This window comes from Papaver somniferum, unplaced genomic scaffold (genome assembly GCF_003573695.1).
Source record: "Papaver somniferum cultivar HN1 unplaced genomic scaffold, ASM357369v1 unplaced-scaffold_131, whole genome shotgun sequence".
NCBI classification, from domain to species: domain Eukaryota; kingdom Viridiplantae; phylum Streptophyta; class Magnoliopsida; order Ranunculales; family Papaveraceae; genus Papaver; species Papaver somniferum.
In genome coordinates this window covers 1,166,073-1,188,307 of record NW_020622270.1, presented here as the reverse complement: position 1 = coordinate 1,188,307, position 22,235 = coordinate 1,166,073, and the positions used below count along the sequence as shown (strand labels likewise).

Here is a 22,235-nt window from a genome sequence, read left to right as displayed (position 1 = left end):
CAAATGGGCAAGAAAAGGTCAACAAAGACATTGGGTTTTGATAGTTTTGATTGCAACAAATCCAATTGGGCTCTTATAATTTCATGTTTAATTGAAATTTTTTGTACACCTTTTTCCCTCTAAACCTCCTTTTCATCAAGAGGAAGATCAAAAAGGAAAAACAATTTTTTGTTTTTTGTTTTTGGATTATCGCTCATTCTTCGTTTCATTAATAACCACTAGAACAAGATGTTAATCGGGTTTGGATATACATTTAGAAGTTGTTTTTTTGACTGTCAGAAATTAGTTTGGCTACACAATTGCAGCACAATAAGTGGGTCCCACAGTAAATAAACCCCACCCCCTATTTTTCTCCTGGTGGGTTCCAGAGGTTTCTCTCACTCGGTGTATTTTTGGGTGAAAAATACCTGATGTGTCTAGCAAAGCCGATTTCAGAATGACTTGTGAATATGGGTGAGCATTTGGTCCGTAATCCGTGGATTTAACCGGGACCAATCGTATTTTTGCGGATGGATGTTCGGACCGTTCGCTAATGGGTTGGACGCGGATGGAATTTTCGACATCCAACGGATGACAGATTGGGTCCAGATGCAACCTTGAAAATTCGTTGGGCATCCATATCTGTTAATTTAAGAGCATATATATAGTTTTAGAAAATATTATAGATAAATTGAAAAAATTTCAACGTGGTTGCTTGGAGTGTTTTCCATGGCACATATATATTTGTATACATATATAGGATATGTAGGTTATATGAGAAGTTACTTATGTTGCCTTTATTTTTTTTATTATAAATTTTAACTAAAACAAATCCATTGGATTACCCGTATCCAATCCGTCCATCCATTGGATGTTGGATTGGATGCGGATGCTAAATTTGAAATCCGTTGTATACTGGATTGGATGCGGATTGGGTGAAAATCGGTCTATGCCACCCCATGCTCACCCCTATTTGTGAAACAAAATATCTTTACTTGTATACTTAGCAGGCCCACGCCTTAACTACTCGGCCGAAGCGACAATTTCGTGAACCCAATAGCTCAAATAATTCAACTTTCCCATCAACCAACAGAACAAAATTCTTATCCAAGAGAATAAATAATTGTTGATTTAACAAAATTAAACATCAGCTGAGAGAAACAACACACCAGAATCTCTCCACTGAAATTATACTGAAATTAAAAGGATAGTAGAACTAGAAGACACCCCATAATTAAATCAATCTCTAATGGAACAACGGGAAGCTCGTCTCATCGTTGAGGAGGAGAAAGAAGAAACAGCACCAAATGAACAACTACTTGCTCATCATCAGAAAACAAAACGTGTTGCATCTCTTGATATCTTCAGAGGTCTTACTGTTGCGGTAATTCAATAAAAACCCTTCTTCTTCTTCTTCTTCTTCTTCTTCTTCTTCTTCTTCTTCTTCTTCTTCTTCAAATTCCTAATCGTCTAATTTCTGAACTTATTTTTTTGGAAATTTTGATTGATTTTGTGTTTTGTTTTATATTTTATATTGAAATTAAAATTGGAGACTAGAAAATTTGAAATTGGACTTAGTTACTTATCATCTAGACACAAATCATGCTTCAAATTTTCATTTTGGAGACAAATCGAACTGGTGTTTAGTTGATTTGTCTTTGCAAAAGTAAACTAAAAAGTAGGCTTAGTCTTTTGGTGTGTGTGGTGTGGGAGAGGCTTAGTGAGCCAGTGTTAGGGGCAATTGCCCCATGATGGACGCAAGCTTCGCCTCTGGGATGAGGTGTGAACCTCACTGAGATGTGAAACCGTTTAAATTCTGGTGTTATTTTGGAGTCCAACTTAAGGGTCAGTAGTCATATGGAATGTAACTCAGATTGATATCCATCTAGTAAAATAAAATTGGAGTCTCCGGAGTGATGGGACTTTGTCAGACGACACCGCAAAAACAAGCAGTGCGTCTGCTATTTTTGTTTGGTCCTGCAATGTTCTTTTTTGGAAAAATTGATAGTCTCAGCCTGTCGTAGTTTGTAAAATGTATGGCTGTTGATAGACTTGATGTGGGGATGCTGGCATTAAGTTTTGATATAAACGCTACTGTTTCTAGCACTGGTTGCAGATACTGAAATGTGTGAGAACAAGAAACAGGATCTGTTTGATTTGTTACTGATTTGAGTGCCCTGGGGTTTTAGTAAGAGACTAGAAAATCTGGAAAAAATAAACTTAATATCATTTAGAGGCACTCAAAGGGGTGTTTATTTTTTGCTGGATCGAGGATTGGAGGAGCCACAATAGCTCTATAGTGGGGGCAAAAAATAAAAAGGGACTCTTGTCATGTGTGTGTGCTTGGGGGAGAAATATGCTTAGTGGGTTAGCTGTTAGGGGGCAACTGCCTCACGACCGATTGTGGTTTTGCCTTTTGACCAAGGTGTGAATCTCCCTCGGATGTCAAATCTTGTTTTTTCTTAGTTTTGTGCATGTCATGTATGAATTAGATGTAATGATTGACTCAAGTATCATTAGTAATACGTAACTTGGATGGACATCCTTGATTCATGGGATTTTGGAACGAGTTGATTCAGCTGAGTAAGCTTCAGATGAGTTAGCAAACAAAAGCACTCGGTCACACTTTTCTGATTTTGGTTGGTGGTGCAAAAAAATAATAATCAATAACCGTAGCTAGGGTAGACACTCTTTTGTGGCACGCATGCATGTACAGAGACGTGGATACCCTAATCCCCAATGAATGGGGAACAGGTTTGGGTAGCAGGGTGGGTCCCGCACGAAAGCCATTCGTAATCTATGGTGAAAGAGGGGATTACGCCCAAAGTGACGAGTATTTAGCGAGGAAGTCGTGTCAATCCTAACATGTTTGAAACAAAAATTCTAGAGAAAATGATAGTTTCAGCTTGTCATAGTTGTTAACGTTCTAAAATGCATAGTTGTTGAATATGGACCTGAAATGGAATGCCTCTTCCAGTTTGCAGCAAATTGATTTTGCACACTGATATGTGTCAGATATATGATCAGTTTGATTCATGGGTTTGGATCTTGCAATGTTAGTGTTATGTAAGCTGTACAGATAGACAACAGTGACTAATTGATTGTGTACACTTTAGGTGATGATATTGGTGGATGATGCTGGAGGAGAATGGCCAATGATCAGTCATGCACCATGGACTGGCTGTAATTTGGCAGACTTTGTCATGCCATTTTTTCTCTTCATTGTTGGGATGGCTATTGCTCTAGCACTCAAGGTTTACTTTCTTTTCTGTAACTAAGCTGGTCGAATCTGAAGTCAAATTGAAACAACAGAGATGATGTGATTCTTTCATATGATCTCCCGTGCAGAGAATCCCAGACAGGCTTGTTTCTATAAAGAAAGTGATTATTAGAACAATCAAACTTGTCTTCTGGGGTCTCATCTTACAAGGTTGGTTTCCATGGCACACCTCTTGCAAACGTTCAGTTTAAAATAATAAAGCGACTTCATTATGTTGAGTCAACTTCTGAAGCTCCAGAGTGGTTTTTTTTATGAAGGAGGGTACTCGCACGCTCCTGACAAGCTAACATATGGAGTTGATATGAAACATATAAGGTGGTTTGGCATCCTTCAGGTGTTGTACATCACATTTTCATTGTTGTCACATGCACTCAGCTATTTATACAAAACTTGTGTTGTCTGAAAAATCTCATTTCTTGGGTTTTAGAGGATTGCTCTTGTGTACGTAGTCGTTTCACTACTGGAGATCACTACGAAAAATGCCCAAACCAAGGATATTGCACCTGGTGGATGGTCTATATATACTCTATACAGTTGGCACTGGTAAGAACTTCCAATATCTATTGGACGGTCAGAACTTCCAATTTCTGTTAGGCGGTTGTTTTAATGAAACAGCTAGAAGGATTACCCTGTTGATATTGAATTTGTAGGATAGCAGGTGCATGCATTCTAGCTGTATACTTTTCCGTACTCTATGGGACTTATGTTCCCGACTGGAAGTATACTGTCCACAACAAAGACAGCCCTGACTATGGGAAGGATTTCATTGTGAGTCTTTTACCTATTATCTCGAAATTAAAGCATAACACTTTTGCAAGTACATATGTTTTCTTTCAAATCCGAAGTTAGCACCAAAAATTACTCATGATAGTCTTAAATGTAGGTTGCATTACATTTCCTTTTGGTTCTGTACTTTTCTTTTAAAATGTTTACAGCACGGCATCCAAATTTCAATTTTTCATTTTTCAAGAGTGAGTTAAACGAACACAGAACTACCTTGAGTCGTCAGTTGCTAATTTCCGAGCTAATGTTTACTTGCTACAAATGCTGACATCACTGTTAAAGCTTAGGTTATATGTGGTGTAAGGGGAAGATTGGATCCTCCTTGCAATGCTGTGGGATATGTTGATAGAGAAGTATTAGGAATCAATCATATTTATCAACGCCCAGCTTGGAAGAGATCTAAGGTGGGTATTTAGTTCCCTCGATATCCGTTCTTATGGTTCAACTTTCACTCACTACATTATAGATTGTAAATGTTCTTTTTCTGTGAAGTTCTGCAGGCTTGCACTGATCGATCCCCTTATGAGGGGCCTTTCCGTAAAGATGCTCCATTATGGTGCCAGGGACCATTCGAACCTGAAGGACTTCTAAGGTCCTCCCTACAATAGCTCAAAACCTTACTTTTTGCAAAATTCCACAATAGTTGTTTAGTTGGCTATTTCTGGGTCTAGATTGTGATGTTTTAATGTTTTTGTGTATCGACTGGCCAGTTGAAAAATTAGCTTTAGTTAACTATTTCTTAAAGCTTTTACTCGAAATGTCTGTGTGTGTGTTTTACTTACATTCTCTCATTATATTCTACCGGAATTCTGTGTTAATGGAATCAGATGGCACACTTTTTCACATCAAACCTTACATTAAAGAAACATTACGAATTGCGCTAATAAGCTCTTGTCTAGATCATCATCATAACTCTCTCGAATTATAGCTTTTAACTAGACGTTTTCTTTTACGAATTATGCAGCTCAATAGCAGCTATCCTCACGACAATCATTGGGGTGCATTTTGGACACGTTCTCATACACATGAAGGTCGGCTTTGTGGTTTCATAGTCCTCTTTCAAGATATTTATCCTTAAGGTCCTTGAAGATTTTTATTTATTTCTTTCTTTTCTCATGAAATTCCAGGGTCACTTGGATAGACTGAAACATTGGCTGGGAATGGGTCTTTCACTCCTTACATTAGGACTTGTTCTGCATTTCACAAATGGTTAGTAGGAATTGACTTGGATGTGAAAACTAATTTATTTATTTTCTCTTCATGTTCCATAACTTTGTTTCCTTTTTACCGCAGGTATTCCATTAAACAAGCAGTTGTGCAGCTTCAGTTATGTTTGTTTGACCGCAGGGGCAGCAGGATTGGTGTTTTCGACCTTATATGTTCTGGTATGTCACTAAAGTGAACCAGATATGAAATCTTTATAACCAAGCACTTTCTGTTGGTCTCCCTCATATTGTCCATCAATTATGTTCAGTTTTACTTTTGAACTCAGACATCTGAACAGTGACTATTGTGTCTTCTGTTAAGTGTTGTAATACCACCTAGACCGCATTAGTTTTTTGTATCAAGTTACTATAATATCTGAAGTTTGTAACTTCGGCATTGTTCTACTTATTAGGTTGACATCTTCGGGTTGGGTTATCTCTTTTTGCCTCTGGAGTGGATTGGTATGAACGCTATGCTTGTTTTCGTACTGGCAGCAGAAGGAATATTTGCAGGATTTATCAATGGATGGTACTACGAAGATCCTCATAACACATTGGTATGTCTCGATGACTATTAAAAAATAAACATATTTGCCAATTTTATGACGAGTTTGTAGTTTAATGGGTTTTATTTGTCTCTAAGCCCTGTATGAAATGAAAATGTAAAAGTAGTCAATCTGAAATGAAAATGTGCAAGTAGTCAATCCCATCCAAGAAATATACACACATTTCCACAGGCATTACTATGCATGGTGTCCTTAATTTGGTCAATGAAACTTCATATACGTATGCATATTTGTACAAGAACCATCACCATCTATCAGGTGTTATACTTCAGTCACTCATCCTTTGATCCTATAACATACACCAGACAGCATGAAAATGACACGTTCCTGTTGAAGTCCATTTCTTGGAAGTCTACATAAAAAAATTATGGATATATGAGTTGGATGCTATACTTGATGGAACCCTATCAAATAAGTGTGCACTGTTCGAATGCTATAAAATCCTCGATGACGGGTTTGAATCAATTTCTTGTTGCAGATATATTGGATAAAGAAACACGTCTTCATAGGATTGTGGCACTCAAGAAAAGTAGGCATTTTACTTTACGTTATATTTGCAGAAATCCTATTCTGGGGTCTTGTTGCGGGCGTTTTGCATCAGTTTGGTATTTATTGGAAGCTTTAGTAGCTTATTATGATCGGTTATTCTTAAATCTGTATGAACCAAAAAAAAAAAAAAAATTATCGGAAGCTTTAGCAACTTCTGATCAGATATTCTTAAATCTGTATTAATTCAAAGCACTGAAAAATGAACTTTGTCATTTCTCTGATGATGGATAGTGTTAACTAGCCTTGCCTGTCCTTGATAGCTTATAGTAGTACCATGACAAATTTACACTCTTACTATCAGTGAATGGTAACAGAAACTTCACAATAAGAGCTGCTAGTTCTCACATGTCACCACTAGTCCATAAATCAGACAAATATCCATACCAAGACAGTTCAAGTATTTATCTCGTCTTCTATTATACCTGCCTCACAACTTAAAGTGGTCGAGTGCCGGAACGCCATCAAGCCCTTTGGAATAGTAATATTTGGCATATTCTTTGAATGTGATCTCTCTGTATACAGGAGAATTATCTTCTGACAATAGCTCCTTGATGGGACCATAAATCTTCTTGGAGGATGTTTGCTGGATCGTTGGTCTAAAAAACACTAATGGAAAAAATGATTAGAGATGGGACCATAACTGCTGCTGATGGTCTTGGTCCAGCATGATTAGAGATGACCCTATGTTCAGCACTTCTAAACTTGCCATTGCTCATTAACTGGATGGAAAAAATGATAGTTAGCAGTGTACATGTCCTGAACCCTCCGAACAAATCATATTTCTAAATTACCTGAAGCAGATCACCAATGTTTACTACTAAAGCTCCAGGGGTTGGATTGACAGATACCAAATGGTTCTGATGATAATATTGGAGGCCACCGATTTCATCTTGCAGAAGAACCGTAAAGAAGCTAGGATCAGCATGCTTGCTTGCACCCAATGTTAGCTTTGGCTCGGGGCATGCTGGATAATAGTGAAGGACAACTAGCAACCATTCAGTACAACTCATGGCTTTAAGGTGATCAGGTTTAAGTCCAAGAGCTTCTGATAATAACTCCGTAAGGACATCTCCTAGCTTCACAACATGCTTCAGATACTCCATTGTTTCATCTCTGATTGAATAGCAGTAGAATAATATGTATAAGAAGCTTGCCAACAAAGTACTAGCAATACACACAAGCATTTACTAACATGTGTGAGTATAACAGAAACTGTAAACTAAATGCTTATCCTGCACTGCTGTATCTCCTTATCCTGCACCACATCACTAGCATAGACTGCACGTAAAAGCAATGGATTTATAGGGGAAATACCTGCATGTGTATGGCAACTCTTGAGGATCTACAGGATCATGAGCAAACATATTAAAGGCAAGGGTGTCTCTCCAGTTAGCATACTTTGTTCTATAGAGATCAAAGTTGCTATTAAACCTCACAGTTTTGTTCAGATCCCTTGAGTAGAATTGTTTTTTAGTTTCTAAATCTTGCTCATTGAAACTACGAATACCTTTCTTCATATCTTCCATTACACTATTGGGTATCCCATGATTCACCAATTGAAAGAAACCCCATGTTTCTGATGCATGTCGAATCTCATCAATGATTGCCTTACGTCGGTCGGTGTTGTCCAACCCTTCAAAATCAATCATTGGAGTCTCAAATTCATTAGTATAGACTAATTCATCCGCAGCGACTTCATCTGCTGGCCGAACAAAGATCCTGGGGACCTTCACAACACCGGCATCAACTATTCCTTTGACACCGGCTTTCGTTTCGTCGAAAGCCTTTAACTCTGCTACTCGATCATAGCTAGCGACTTCCCCTGCACCAAAAACTTCCATTAACTTTTTTGTTTTTCTGGGTGAAGTATCGAGTAGTTAGTGATATCGGAAAAACTAAGATCAGAAAAGTATCAATCTCAACGACAATCAAATTCTAGTGACTTTTAGAATTTCGCTGGTATTAAAAGATTTGTTACGACCGAGATCCAAAATCATGAACATAATCTAATCTTTTAATAGAGATGTTGATGCTCGATGCAAACAATACGATTTTTTCTGATCAGCAAGATTTTCTTTTCTAAATAATTAATCGACTGAAGAACAGTAAGAGTTCAAGCAGTTTATGCAGACCATGATAATAAGTAACTCATAGTTCAAGCAGGTGAGTATGCATGTAGTGACATTTTGCATAACAGGAGATGGTTATCTGTTCGCTTTCTGCTATTAGGATTACCGATGATCAGTTTTTGGATGAACATGAGGTTTTTGATATCGGGTTTGCTTCTTATAGTCGCGTTTGACTGATTATTTTTGGTTTGTGATCAAAATCGGCAGGAAGGTTCGGAATTTGGTTCTTGAACTTGAAATTGTAGAGTGGATGTCCTACTCATACAGTAGAATCACAAAAGCATTTGAGTTTTAAGAGAAAATTCAAAGGGAAGAGAGGAATACATGGTTCCAACTTCCATGCTGTGTTTAACTGGTCGGACGATGGTCCATGGACATGTCATATCCATTTCTTGTCCCCATAATTTTCCCATGCCGTAGCTCTCATCTAAACCAATCTGAGAATGGTGGATCTTTAGAGGCCGGCGTTGGGTTCCGGCTGAACATCCATGAACTAGAGGTTGATTTTCCAGATTAGAGAAGTCACTACTTGATATTTGCGGGGGTTTAGTTTTTTCCACCGTTATGTCAACTACCTGAGAACTAATTAATCTCGCCTTATTTGGTGGTCGTCTGCTTACTAAAACATGTTGCTCGCAAACTAAGATCCGTGGACAGAAGAATTTCATGCTTTTCTCATATATCTCATAGAAAGAGTTTGATTAAGGAGCAGCAAAAGAAGTAATGTTGAGGCTTCTGGAGCATATTCAGGTAGATATATTTCTATCTTAGCTTGTGTCGGAAAATAGAATTGAGTTACAAATAAAGACACAACCGAGAAGTCCAAGCCTCCGTAAATTACACGGGGTTCGCTCTTTTTTGCGTTGGCAGATTTATGCTCGACTATTTATAACTTCCTTTAGCAAGTGACATGTCGAGTAGAGATAGTACCGCGTAACGATAGGTCTTTTCATATATGCCGCGAAGTTTTTACACCGGTTGCCACCACGCCGAGACGCAACCCACCCGAGAATAGGGAAAAATCCTTGACACATTCCGTGTTAGAAGGAAATATATGCATAAAGGTCATTACTTGGTGTATACTCCAAGTAACTTCTATATTTAGGATAGTTGCTGTATTTAGGATGGTTACTGTAATTAGTTTTTATTACTTGTAATACATTGTAATCAAAACACTATAAATATAAAATTATTCTTACTCTTCTTTAACAAGTCGATCTTCATAATTTCTCATGGTATTTTGAGCAGGTACGTTTCTTCAAGATTTTTCTTCTTCTTTATTTTCTCCTTCTTTCTTGATTTTTTTTTTCCTTCTCACTATGGTTGAATCACCACCATTTCTCCATCTAAAGTACGAGGACCTAAGTCTTGATTTTTTTAGACCCTTACGACGTACCAGCGTCGGATAATCCGTCGACTGTGCTCTATTCCCCTATCTTAACGGGTGATAATTATCCCACATGGTCACGGGGTATTGCTCAGGTCTTAAGATCCAAGAACAAATATGGTTTTGTTGATGGTACAATTGCCAAACCAATCGCTTCTGATGACACACTTCCATCTTGGATTCGTGCAAATAATCTGGTTTGTATTTGGATTGCCAATTCCTGTGAAGCTGAGATAAAACGAAGCATTAGTTGGATAGAAAACGCTAGGGATATTTGGATTGATCTTGAGCATCGCTTTTCTGAAACAAATATGCCTAGAATTTTTGATTTAAAACGTCATATATCAACCCTCAAACAAGAAGATTCTAGTATATCTTCTTATTACACCAAACTTAAAAGTCTATGGGATGAAGTAGGTGCTCTTACTCCAGTTGAACCTTGCCCCTGCGATAATGGAAGGCAAGTGCTTGAACAGCTGAACAAAGACAAAGAAATGGAGTTCTTACAAGGACTTCAGGAAAGATTTTCGGCCGTAAGAAGCAATATCCTTCTCATGTCTCCCTTTCCAACGCTTGAGAAGATTTACTCCCTTGTTCGTCAGGAAGAACAACAACAATTCATCAACGTTGCTGCTGCACCCAAAATTGACAACGCCGCCTTGTCCACCAGATTTGCATCTCGATCTTCCCCTTGGAGCAACACCAACGGACCAAGCAGCAAGAAGCCGCGTCCATCTGTGATCATTGCCGAAAGATCGGTCACACAAAAGACCGCTGTTATCAATTAGTCGGTTACCCAAAGAAGTCAGGAGATGACACAAGCACAGGCTACGCGGGAAACTCTATATCACTTGCTCCAAGTAGCTACATGGCTGCTGCTCCACAGTTGACCCATGATCAATACAACCAACTTTTAGCGTTGCTCCAAACAGGTCCTATGACCATGACTGCAAATCTTGCAGGTATGTCTTTTTTTACAAAAAATTCTCTTTGGATCATGGATACAGGATCATCAAATCATATTTGTTGTTCCTTGAAATTTTTTTCATCTTACGTTAAAACACCTTCACCTATTTCGGTTCAACTTCCCAATGGAAGTTCTCTATCTGCACTTCATATGGGAACGGTTCACTTTTCTCCCACCTTCAAATTTACTAACGTGGTTCATGTACCTACTTGCAAATTCAATTTATTATCGGTAGGACAATTGGTTCGCTCTAAGCGTTATTCTGTAAAATTTGAATCTAACCACTGCTACTTTCAGGACCTACAAACGAAGAAGCTGATTGGTCAGGGTGATTACTACAATGGTCTATATTATCTTCGTGCTGTTACTGCCTTTTCTATTTCGCTTCCGCAAAATTTTCAATTTTGGCATTGGAGATTAGGCCATCCGTCCTCCCCTAAATTAGATTATTTATCGAAGAAATTCTCTTTTATTAGTTCAGACAAAGGCGTCTGTGGGATATGTCCACAAGCAAAACAATCTCGTTTAAAGTTTCCTTCTCGTTGTAGTTCTAGTTCTAGGATTTTTGAATTAATCCATTGTGATATTTGGGGACCGTTTAGCGAACCAAGCCTCACAGGGATCGTTATTTTTTATCTATTGTTAATGATTTTTGCCGCTGCACTTGGATATTTTTAATGAAGGTTAAATCTGAAACTCTTAAATACTTACAATATTTCGTTTCTTATATTCTTTCTCAATATAATCATTTTATTCATACTCTCTCATATGGATCGGGAGATGTTTACTTACCTCAAATTCAAAAAATACGTTCCCATAATGGAACTGAGTTTCTGTCGAAACCCATGCAAGAGTTGTTCTTAAAACTTGGCATCGTGCATTACCGAAGTTGTGTTGCCACACCCCAACAAAATGGAGTGGTCGAACGCAAGCGTCGTCATCTTCTTGAGGTTGCCCGTTATCTACGATTTCATTCCCATCTACCTCTAAAGTTTTGGGTGAATGTGTGCTCACTGCCACTTTTTTGATAAATAAACTCCCAACTCCATTACTTGGTTACAAATCACCCCATGAAATTTTATTTGGATGTCCTCCGAACTATACCTCCCTCCGTGTCTTTGGTTGTTTATGTTACGCTAATAACACTAAGATCAAACATAAATTTGATGCTAGAGCACGTCCTGGAATTTTTATTGGTTATCCTTACGGTCAAAAAGGATACCGTATATATGATATCGACGCCAAAACGATCTATGTTTCTAGGGACGTCGTCTTTCATGAATCTATTTTTCCATTCTCTATTTTAGTCGATTCCAGTTCCTTTCATAAAGAAGACATAATTCACCATGATCCGGTTGTGATAATAAACCAACCTCCCGCTGCCTTAGATTCCAGACTTTCACTGGGCAGCAATTGATGTATTTTCAAGTTGTTGTAGAGATAGTGGTAAAAGTGGGTTCTTTTCAGATTTGTGAAGATAACAAAATTTCTAGATTTAAATAAAATTTAGGAAAATAGCAAACTGACGTAAAATTTTATGGAGAAATAGGGGTTAAGATTCCACCATTCAACAATACTTATGTGATCTAATATTTTTTTACTATACAATTTAAATAATTGGGTTGATTCTAAATATTGCCAAAAGCAGATTTTCCAAAATATCAAATGTTAATCACAAGTATAATGCATCAAGAGTCTAAAACTAAGCATGCATTATCAAGGGAAAACACAGTTGATTAATAAAAACCATTTAAATCATTTTTATCAATGCAATTAATCATATAAAAACATTGCATAAATTAATAAAATAGAGATTACCACATAATTATTGTGAGAATGGCTTCCTCTGTCACCCCTGGGATTGGGTTTAGCTACTCATGATGAAAAACCTCTCAAAAGATTTCATTGATGCTCAAAAGTGTTTTACAATGAAGAGAAAGATAAGTAAATAGTATAAAACAGGATTCTGCGACCAACAGAAGGCGTGAATCAACGACACAGAGATAGTGATGTTGGTACAACGACTCAGTCGCGGAAAGGAGTGGAAAATTGTCGCAATAAAGCGACAGTTTTTAACGACTTTCCTGCCTCGTCTATTGTTCTTCGTGTTCTTCAGTTCCAGCAGCAGCAAAAACTTTCTTCACAGCGTCTGGTTCTTTGATTTTTACGTCTCTAACTCTCTCCCAAATTCTCCCTAAACTTCCTAACCCCTTCTATGACCTTCAAGGACTCTATTTAAACCCGAAGCATGCATCGAATCTCCTCCATAACTCCACAAATCCTCGGCAGTGAAAGAAAATATTTTCGGATATTTTCTTTCCTGTTTTAGCTTTTCACGCGTTTTCTCGGGTCCAGCACGCTCCAATTCGATTACACATGCTCCAAAAGGTTTCTCGATGCATGAAACACGAGCAGAACACACACAAAATCTTCCAGAAGTCGTAGAGAAACTCTTCTGCATGTGTTTTACCTGTTTTGAGCCCGTGAATTGGCTAGACAATTCTAGCCAAATTTGAGCTAAGAGAACACTCACAACAACTTTTATATGTTAAATCACAACTTCTCACCAATTTTCAGCGATTGAATCGCACTAGAACACCTTCATTTTGCTGATTAAAAATCTGTCAGGAGTGAAAATGGTTTCCCGCCAAAACACGAATTTGAATGTTGAAGATGATATGCCCCATATCCTGAACTGGGGTGCGAATAACAGATGCCTTGGGGGTGACCTGGGGGTGCCCCTTAGTAATTAGGTTACCCCTATATCCAAAAGCGAGAGTCCGAATAACACTTGTCCTCTGGGTGCCAAAATGAACTTTTCGAGCCGAATTTTCTAAAAATGTTTATTTCCTAAAAATACATAAAAACACAATATTAGTACAAAAATAAAGTTCCAACAATACAGACATTGAGGACAAAGTAGACACAAAAATGTATCTATCAAATACCCCCAAACTTATTATTTGCTAGTCCTCGAGCAAAACTAATAAAAAATAAATAAAATCGAGTTAATCTCGGGAGGGTTTACCAGAGGTGTGCCCACAAAACCATTACTCTAGACCCTAGCTTATCTATGCAGAACCTTGGAAGGCACTAATGAATCTCCTTGGTTGGCATACTTATTGACTATAGGAGAAAGTACCCTGATACGAAATTCCAATTGCTGTACACGAGTTTGCACTCAAGCATACTAAAATTCATATAAAGTGACAGAGCTCTACTAAGATAGTTGCACTATGGACATCATATTCGAAGTCAAACTAATCATATGGATAGAAAAATGAGATGGAAATAGAAAAATTTAGATGGTTTTGATGTTAACCAAATGATCGATGTTTCACATATCTGTTTGAAGGCCACTGCCAGAATGAACCTATCCTAATGGGCTGAGATACCGGTCTGACTAATATCAACACAACTGACATATACAAGGGAACCAGTGGTTAATAACTTAAATCTAGATCAACAAACTGGCAAATACAAGGGAACCAACAGTTGACTACACTGAACAATAACAACTTTTTTTTTTTTTTAACTTAACGACATGAATAGATCTTTTTGATCCAAGCACATGCTTCTTGTCAGCAGATTACACGATAGTTCCCACGGGTCCTGCATTCCACGCTTGCTTAGGCGACGGAAACAGGGAGAACACACACATATTGCTATCCAAGTTTTAATACTTATTCCGATTGGTCTAACTGGTCCGGTCTTTTTTTTTTAGTAACTCAGTCACTCTAATTCATCCTAGCAGTGGTAACAACTTGAATCGTGTGCCCAACCTAATCATTTAGAGAAACATAGTTTAAAATGAAAATAAAATAAAAATGAAAACGACTCAACGAGATATGGTGCAACTATCATGTTATTTCTAACACCTGAGCTCTGTGCTTTTATGAATAGACTCTATAGATGTTTCCATCTAATCAGATTGGTTCCTCAACTCCTACAACCAAGATGCTTCCGTCCACTTAGATTAGTTAGTGCCATCCTGAATATGCATAAATTTCTAGGCTCTGGAGTTTATTTATTGCAACTAAAAGATTTTCCCATACCCCCAAACTTAAATCTAACATTGTCCTCAATGTTTCTAATGATAAAATTAACAGCATGAACGAGGAGAAATTATTACCACTTGAAGCAAAAAGGGTTGAGGAAAGATATTACCGTGTTGCGTGAGATTAGGTTACCTCCCAAGAAGTGCTAAGTTTAAAGTCTTCAGCCAGACATCAAATACCTCAAAAAGGATCTTCACCTTCCAAAGTCATATACCAATAGCCGAAAAAGTTGTGGGTTCATAATACCAAATATAGCTAACACCAATATGAGACAACTGCACTGGTTCAGAAAAATGAACAGAAGGAGCACATCCTCATCTAAGGTTTCTTGCAAGACAACCGGATCTATCCAGAGCCTCCAGTTGGGATTCATAAGAGTGTCTTGAAAAATAGATTCATCCGAAAAACGGGTTTCTAATATATGGATTTCCTCCTGAACAGTATCAAGCGGATCAGGTTGTGGAGTCTGAATAGACTCAAGCGATACCTCAGCACTAGGCTTGAGTCCCAAGTTAGGGACTTCTACTGGGGATAATTGACAATCTACCCCCAAATTTAGGGTAATCACTATTCTCCGTAAGACCTTTAACTATGGCTTGAATTTCCGGATCCGGAGAGTATTTAAAATACTCTAGAGCTTCTTCTAGTTCACTACCCCCAAACTTAGAGTTTTGGGTGTCCTAGATAAACTAGTCACAATATTCCCAATTTCTAGACCATCCGGTTCCTGAAAAAGGTCAATTGCTTTCTCTGAGTTATAATCAGGTGGTTCATCCTCTAAATTCTTTTGAGGTATACTAGCTATAACTTATATGTTTCATATCCTCTATGGTCATCCCTAGAGTTTCCTTATTGTGTTGAAGCACGGTTACTGGCCTAATCTCATGATCACTATCCAAATCGGAAGTTATAGGCAAAATCTCAGATGGGCCTACAAATGCATAATTGGGGTCCAACTTAGGAGGATCTTTAGGCTCTTCGAAATAAGGGCTTAAGGTAGATTCGGTAGCTAGTAATGGTTCAAACCTAGATTTCCATCTATCGGTATCTAACATAGGAATAGAATCCAACAGAGCATTTACTTGTTCAATGTTGCTATCATCGTCGAAATCCATGCTAAAACGGGCTAGACAACTCTCTAATGGATCTTCCGATTCGGTGTTTGGTACAGACTTCGGAACTAAGGTTCCTATCATGTTGACCTCTTCAATGCACGTGTCATCTAGCTCAGAGGGTAGCTTACTAATATTAAAAATGTTCAGCTCAATAGTCATATTACCAAAAGACAAATTCATAATACCATTTCGACAGTTAATGATCGCATTGGATGTAGCTAAAAACAGGGCGACCTAAAATCACTGGTATTTGGTTCTCTGGGTCAGGGATAGGTTGGGTATCTAGGATAACAAAATCCACCGGATATATAAACTTGTCGACCTCTATGAGAACATCCTCGATCACACCACGAGGAATTTTAACGGACCTATCAGCTAACTGAAGTGTCATCTGTGTAGGTTTCATCTCACCAAGTCCTAGCTTAAGGTACACATGGTATGGCAGTAAGTTCACACTGGCTCCTAAGTCAAGCAACGCTTTCTCAACACGGTACTTACCTATTGTACAAGCAATGGTAGGGGACCCTGGGTCTTTATACTTAGGAGTAGTGGTATTCTGAATAATAGAACTCACATGACTAGCTATGAAGGCTTTCTTCTGGACACTGAGCTTACGCTTTCGCGTACACAAGTCCTTAAGGAACTTGGCATAAGAGGGAATCTGCCTAATTGCATCTAATAATGGAAGGTTGATATTAACCTGCTTAAAAACCTCCAATATATCATTAAAGTTGGACTCCCTCTTAGTCGGAACTAGCAGCTGGGGGAACGGGGCTCTGGGAACAAAGCCGGGCTCATCAGGACCCTCATTGGTCTCTTTGGAGACTCTATCAGTCTCCTCATTTTCTGGCTCATAAGGGTGAACTACAACATGTTCACTATCAGGCATGGCAACCTTATTGTCAACTTTCTTTCCACTCCTAAGGGTTGTAATAGAGTTCACATGATTGTACGATTTCTCTGCTTTAGGATTGGGTTGAGTTTGACTAGGAAACTTACCTTTTTCCCTCAAAGACTCATTTATATGACTAACCTGGGTTTTCAACTCGGAAATAGCCTGAGAGTTAGCCTGACCTATTCTCTTATTTTCTTCTATACCTTGAGCAACAGATTGCTGAAACTCCATAGTGTTACGAGTTAACAAAGCAAGAGACTCTTCTAAACTCATAATCTTCTTATCCGAAGGGTTCTGAAACTGTGCCGGGGCTGAAGGATTCCTAGGATAGCCAAAACCTGGGGGAGCTTGAGAGTTACTAGACTGACCTTGATTCTGGCCCTTAGACCAAGAAAGGTTGGGATGGTTTCTCCAGCCAGGGTTATAGGTTTCTGAATAAGGGTCAAACTTCTGACGGTTATCGAATCTAGTGTTGTTATAAAGAGAATTGGCTTGCTCTTCAACATTATGGTCTTCCCAAAAAGGCTATATTCTACCACTAGTACCACTAGAATGACCTAATTCCAACGCTTCTAACCTTTTGGCTATGGCTGCTATTTTTGCATCTGACTCATAGGATCCTTCTACCCTATTGACATTTCCTCTACTTAGAAGAATTTTTTTATGGGGTTCCCTATTATTTTCCCATTGTTGGGTCTTATTGGCGATTTCATTCAAAAATGTCATCGCCTCATCAACAGTTTTATTCTCAAACCCACATGTGCATAAGGACTCAACCATGGTCGTTGTTGAATAGTCTAAACCCTCGTAGAGGATCTGAACTAACCTAACCTTCTCTAAACCATGATGAGGACATTGAGAAATTATGTCATTGAACCTTTCTAAATACCTATATAAAGATTCTCCCTCTTGTTGAGCAAAAGTACAAATTTGTGTCCTAATAGACGATGTTTTGTGCCTTGGGAAAAACTTATGTATAAAGGCAGATGTAAGTTGTTCATAGGTTTCAATTGACTCAGAATCCAAACTATACATCCAAGATTTGGCTTTATCTTTTAAAGAAAAGGGGAATAACCTAAGTTTCAGTGCATCATCACTAAGGTTTTTAATTTTCAGAGTACTACATACTTCCTCAAATTCCCTAACATGAAAATAGGGGTTCCCATTCTCTTTTCCTAAAAAGGTTGGGAGCATCTGTAAAGTCCCAGGTTTGAGTTCATAATTTGCCTCGGTTTCAGCTAACTTGATACAAGACGGAAGAGAGGTCCTAGTTGGGTTCAATAAAGCTTTTAAAGTTGCCATTTATGGCACTACCAAAGGACTAGTAGAACTTTCTTCACAAAGACGCAGATTCTCAAAACTGAAGTTTCCAAAAACGGGGCTCTCTAAAGAAGAGTCTTCGAGCTCCCCGCCTTCACAAGAAGAACTACTAGGTTTATCACTAATCAGACGACCTAGAGTGTTTCTTTTCCAAGCCCGTTCTACCTCGGGCATACACTAGAAAAACAAAACTAAAAAGAAAAGCCCTAAAAGGGAAGGGAAGTTCTATGAAAACACAAACAAGGCTGACTCCGCCACAACAAACCTACTGAATTCTAGCAAACAAAAAGCATGATGGCTCCACTTGATTGTTTCTAGACCAGCTTCTAATCCTTCGAAAGGGAATTTGTTACAATTTAAGCAAACCCCTCTGGAGTCAATCCGAGTCAAAGTAAGTTGAATTGAGGCGAGGGAAGCTCAGTGGAGATTTGATACCCAAGGCCTCACCGCTATCACAAGGCGGCGCAGTCACGCATTCAACTCACAGAGACCATCATGAACTTCGAAGTATGCTAAAAGAGTAACCAATATTTTTCGAATGAATGTCCTATTAAGCTCGTTACCCTATAGGTCTCGTTCTAGTCAAAATTTTAGGCTTAGGTTCGCGTTAGGTTTCGTTTTCCTAAGGCGGGCAAGAAGGGAACGGTGATGAAATCTGAACCCTTATCTTGTATTGGCCAGGTCTTTCCCTTTACTAGGAATTTAAAAACAGTCCGAATTCGTCCTCAATCAATGAATCACCTTAGGGAATACAGTAAATCGCTTACAGGAGATTCGCGAGTGTTTCGATGGACTTACCTCCCGTACCAGACGGGGGATGAACCGTTGAAGTCGACTCGGGCCACAACTCCTATGTCATGTACGAACCCGAGGGGCCGAGACGATATCGTAATCGTCGTCCTTCCCTGCACACAGTTTGTATTTAAGGTACCCTTCCGTAGGGTAAAAATAACTTAAAAATGTCCAACGTCACAGTCCAAGTCCAAAGTAAAGTGCAAAAATATTACAAAAATTTCCTAATACAATTCTAAAAAAAAATAAAAAATAAAAAACTAAATCCTAAAAAAAAATTATTTGTTTTCTTTTTTTCTTTTCTTTTAGGTTTAAGCTTTGTTCCAAGTCCTTAGTATCCAACTTCAAACCTTCAAATCAAAGACACACCCAAAGAAACGTAAAAAGGAACAAATGAAAATAATAATAAAAGAATCTAAAAATGCTACCTAAACACAAATCCCCGGCAGTGGCGCCAAAATTTTTGATGTATTTTCAAGTTGTTGTAGAGATAGTGGTAAAAGTGGGTTCTTTTCAGATTTGTGAAGATAACAAAATTTCTAGATTTAAATAAAATTTAGGAAAATAGCAAACTGACGTAAAATTTTATGGAGAAATAGGGGTTAAGATTCCACCATTCAGCAATACTTATGTGATCTAATATTTTTTTACTATGCAATTTAAATAATTGGGTTGATTCTAAATATTGCAAAAGCAGATTTTCCAAAATATCAAATGTTAATCACAAGTATAATGCATCAAGAGTCTAAAACTAAGCATGCATTATCAAGGGAAAACACAGTTGATTAATAAAAACCATTTAAATCATTTTTATCAATGCAATTAATCATATAAAAATATTGCATAAATTAATAAAATAGAGATTACCACATAATTATTGTGAGAATGGCTTCCTATGTCACCCCTGAGATTGGGTTTAGCTACTCATGATGAAAAACCTCTCAAAAGATTTCATTGATGCTCAAAAGTGTTTTACAATGAAGAGAAAGATAAGTAAATAGTATAAAACAGGATTCTGCGACCAATAGAAGGCGTCAAGAATCAACGACACAGAGATAGTGTTGTTGGTACAACGATTCAGTCGCGGAAAGGAGTGGAAAAGTGTCGCAATAAAGCGACAATTTTTAACGACTTTCCTGCCTCGTCTATTGTTCTTCGTGTTCTTCAGTTCCAGCAGCAGCATAAACTTTCTTCACAGCGTCTGGTTCTTTGATTTTTACGTCTCTAACTCTATCCCAAATTCTCCCTAAACTTCCTAACCCCTTCTCTGACCTCCAAGGACTCTATTTAAACCCGAAGCATGCATCGAATCTCCTCCATAACTCCACAAATCCTCGGCAGTGAAAGAAAATATTTTCGGATATTTTCTTTCCTGTTTTAGCTTTTCACGCGTTTTCTCGGGTCCAACAAGCTCCAATTCGATTACACATGCTCCAACAGGTTTCTCGATGCATGAAACACGAGCAGAACACACAAAAAATCTTCCAGAAGTCGAGAGAAACTCTTCTGCATGTGTTTTACCTGTTTTGAGCCCGTGAATTGGCTATCCAATTCTAGCCAAATTTGAGCTAAGAGAACACTCACAACATCTTTTACATGTTAAATCACAACTTCTCACCAATTTTCAGCGATTGAATCGCACTAGAACACCTTCATTTTTCTGATTGAAAATCTGTTAGGAGTGAAAATGGTTTTCTCGCCAAAACACGAATTTGAATGTTGAAGATGATATGCCCCCTATCTTGAACTGGGGTGCGAATAACAGATGCCTTGGGGGTGACCTGGTGGTGCCCCTTAGTAATTAGGTTACCCCTTATCCAAAAGCGAGAGTCCGAATAACACTTGTCCTCCGGGTGCCAAAATCAACTTTTCGAGCCGAATTTTCCAAAAATGTTTATTTCCTAAAATACATAAAAACACAATATTAGTACAAAAATAGAGTTCCAACAATAAAGACATTGAGGACAAAGTAGACACAAAAATGTGTCTATCAGCAACGCACACGCTCATGTCGACGATACTGCTGCCGCTTCTGCCCATGACGATGCTGTAGACGCTGCACCTGCTGCTGCTAATGATACTGCACCTGACAACACTGACGCAGCTGCTGTTGACGCCGCTGATGTTGATGCTGCTGGTGTAGACGTTGCTGTTGTAGACGATGCTGCCGTTGACACTGCTGCACCTGAAACACTGATGCTTCAAATGTTGCTGCTTCGACGTCTTCTTCATATGTGATGCCGGAGCCAACTCCAGTATTAGTGGACAGACAGCAACGGGTTCGTGTTCCTCCTTCTTACTTAAAAGATTATGCATGTAATACGGCTTTTCCTCCATCCCCTACCGAGCCTTTATACCCTTTGTCTCATTATTTGAAATTTGAGCAGTTTTCTCCTGCTCATAGACATTTCCTCTCAACTATTATTACTCAAAACGAGCCTCGCACCTTTCAAGAAGCCATGCAATCTCCAAAATGGAAAAAATCCATGGTTGCAGAAGTTACTGCCTTGAAAGAGAACGACACATGGTCTGAAGTACCTCGTCCCCATAATAAATCTGTTATTGGATGTAAATGGGTGTACCTTATCAAATATAAGTCCGATGGCACAATTGAGCGTTATAAAGCTCGTCTAGTTTCCAAAGGTTACACTCAACTTGAAGGAGTTGATTATCATGATACTTTTGCACTAGTTGCAAAACTTGTCACTGTTCGTATGTTATTATCCATCGCCTCCATAAAAGGATGGTCTCTTCACCAACTTGACGTCAATAAAGCCTTTCTTCAAGGTGATTTAAATGAAGAAATTTTTATGGAGTTACCTCCCGGTTTTCAACGACAGGGGGAGAATCTAGTTTTTCGTTTACAAAAATCTATGTATGGCCTTAAACAGGCTTCTCGTCAGTGGTTTGCAAAATTTTCAACTACTCTCATTGCAGAAGGTTTCAAACAATCTGTAGCATATTATTCCCTATTTCATTATCATAAAAATGCTAGCTCTATATATATTTTAGTATATGTAGATGATATTATTATAACAGGAAATGATCCTAAACTGATTCAACACTTCAAAAAGGTTCTTGAAAAGAAATTCTCAATCAAAGACTTAGGTAAGTTACAACATTTCTTAGGAATTGAAGTTTCTCGATCGCCGAAAGGCGTTTTCTTATGTCAAAGAAAATATACTCTGCACATTCTCCAAGATGCAGGGC

At 38.3% G+C, this 22,235-nt stretch overlaps 2 protein-coding genes across 2 annotated transcripts; one reads left to right on the top strand and one right to left on the bottom strand.

Moving 5' to 3' along the window:
* The first annotated feature begins 1,049 nt into the window (after nt 1-1,049).
* Nucleotides 1,050-6,580, top strand: LOC113332496 (heparan-alpha-glucosaminide N-acetyltransferase-like). The gene is made up of 13 exons (XM_026579036.1): nt 1,050-1,363; nt 3,096-3,233; nt 3,328-3,409; nt 3,517-3,593; nt 3,687-3,802; nt 3,910-4,027; nt 4,330-4,446; nt 4,543-4,634; nt 5,007-5,073; nt 5,170-5,251; nt 5,336-5,427; nt 5,661-5,804; nt 6,292-6,580. The coding sequence occupies exons 1-13, from the start codon at nt 1,229-1,231 to the stop codon at nt 6,436-6,438; spliced, it is 1,407 nt and encodes a 468-aa protein (XP_026434821.1). The 5' UTR covers nt 1,050-1,228; the 3' UTR covers nt 6,439-6,580.
* LOC113332498 (1-aminocyclopropane-1-carboxylate oxidase homolog 1-like) lies at nt 6,515-8,203 on the bottom strand. The gene is made up of 4 exons (XM_026579037.1): nt 7,677-8,203; nt 7,154-7,475; nt 7,003-7,081; nt 6,515-6,968 (listed from the first exon to the last, which is right to left on the bottom strand). Exons 1-4 carry the CDS (start codon nt 8,201-8,203, stop codon nt 6,790-6,792), a joined length of 1,107 nt encoding a protein of 368 aa, XP_026434822.1. The 3' UTR covers nt 6,515-6,789.
* Between the last annotated feature and the right edge of the window lie 14,032 nt (nt 8,204-22,235).

Bases quoted from the DNA above. Each gene is read 5' to 3' on its own strand.
- LOC113332496 (XM_026579036.1), top strand. From the start codon at position 1,229: ATGGAACAACGGGAAGCTCGTCTCATCGTTGAGGAGGAGAAAGAAGAA. The intron at 1,364-3,095 runs GTAATTCAATAA...TGTACACTTTAG, and splicing joins TCAGAGGTCTTACTGTTGCG to GTGATGATATTGGTGGATGA. The intron at 5,074-5,169 runs GTCGGCTTTGTG...ATGAAATTCCAG, and splicing joins ACGTTCTCATACACATGAAG to GGTCACTTGGATAGACTGAA.
- LOC113332498 (XM_026579037.1), bottom strand. From the start codon at position 8,203: ATGGAAGTTTTTGGTGCAGGGGAAGTCGCTAGCTATGATCGAGTAGCA. The intron at 7,476-7,676 runs GTATTTCCCCTA...CTATTCAATCAG, and splicing joins GAGTTGCCATACACATGCAG to AGATGAAACAATGGAGTATC. The intron at 7,082-7,153 runs GTAATTTAGAAA...TTTTCCATCCAG, and splicing joins ACATTGGTGATCTGCTTCAG to TTAATGAGCAATGGCAAGTT.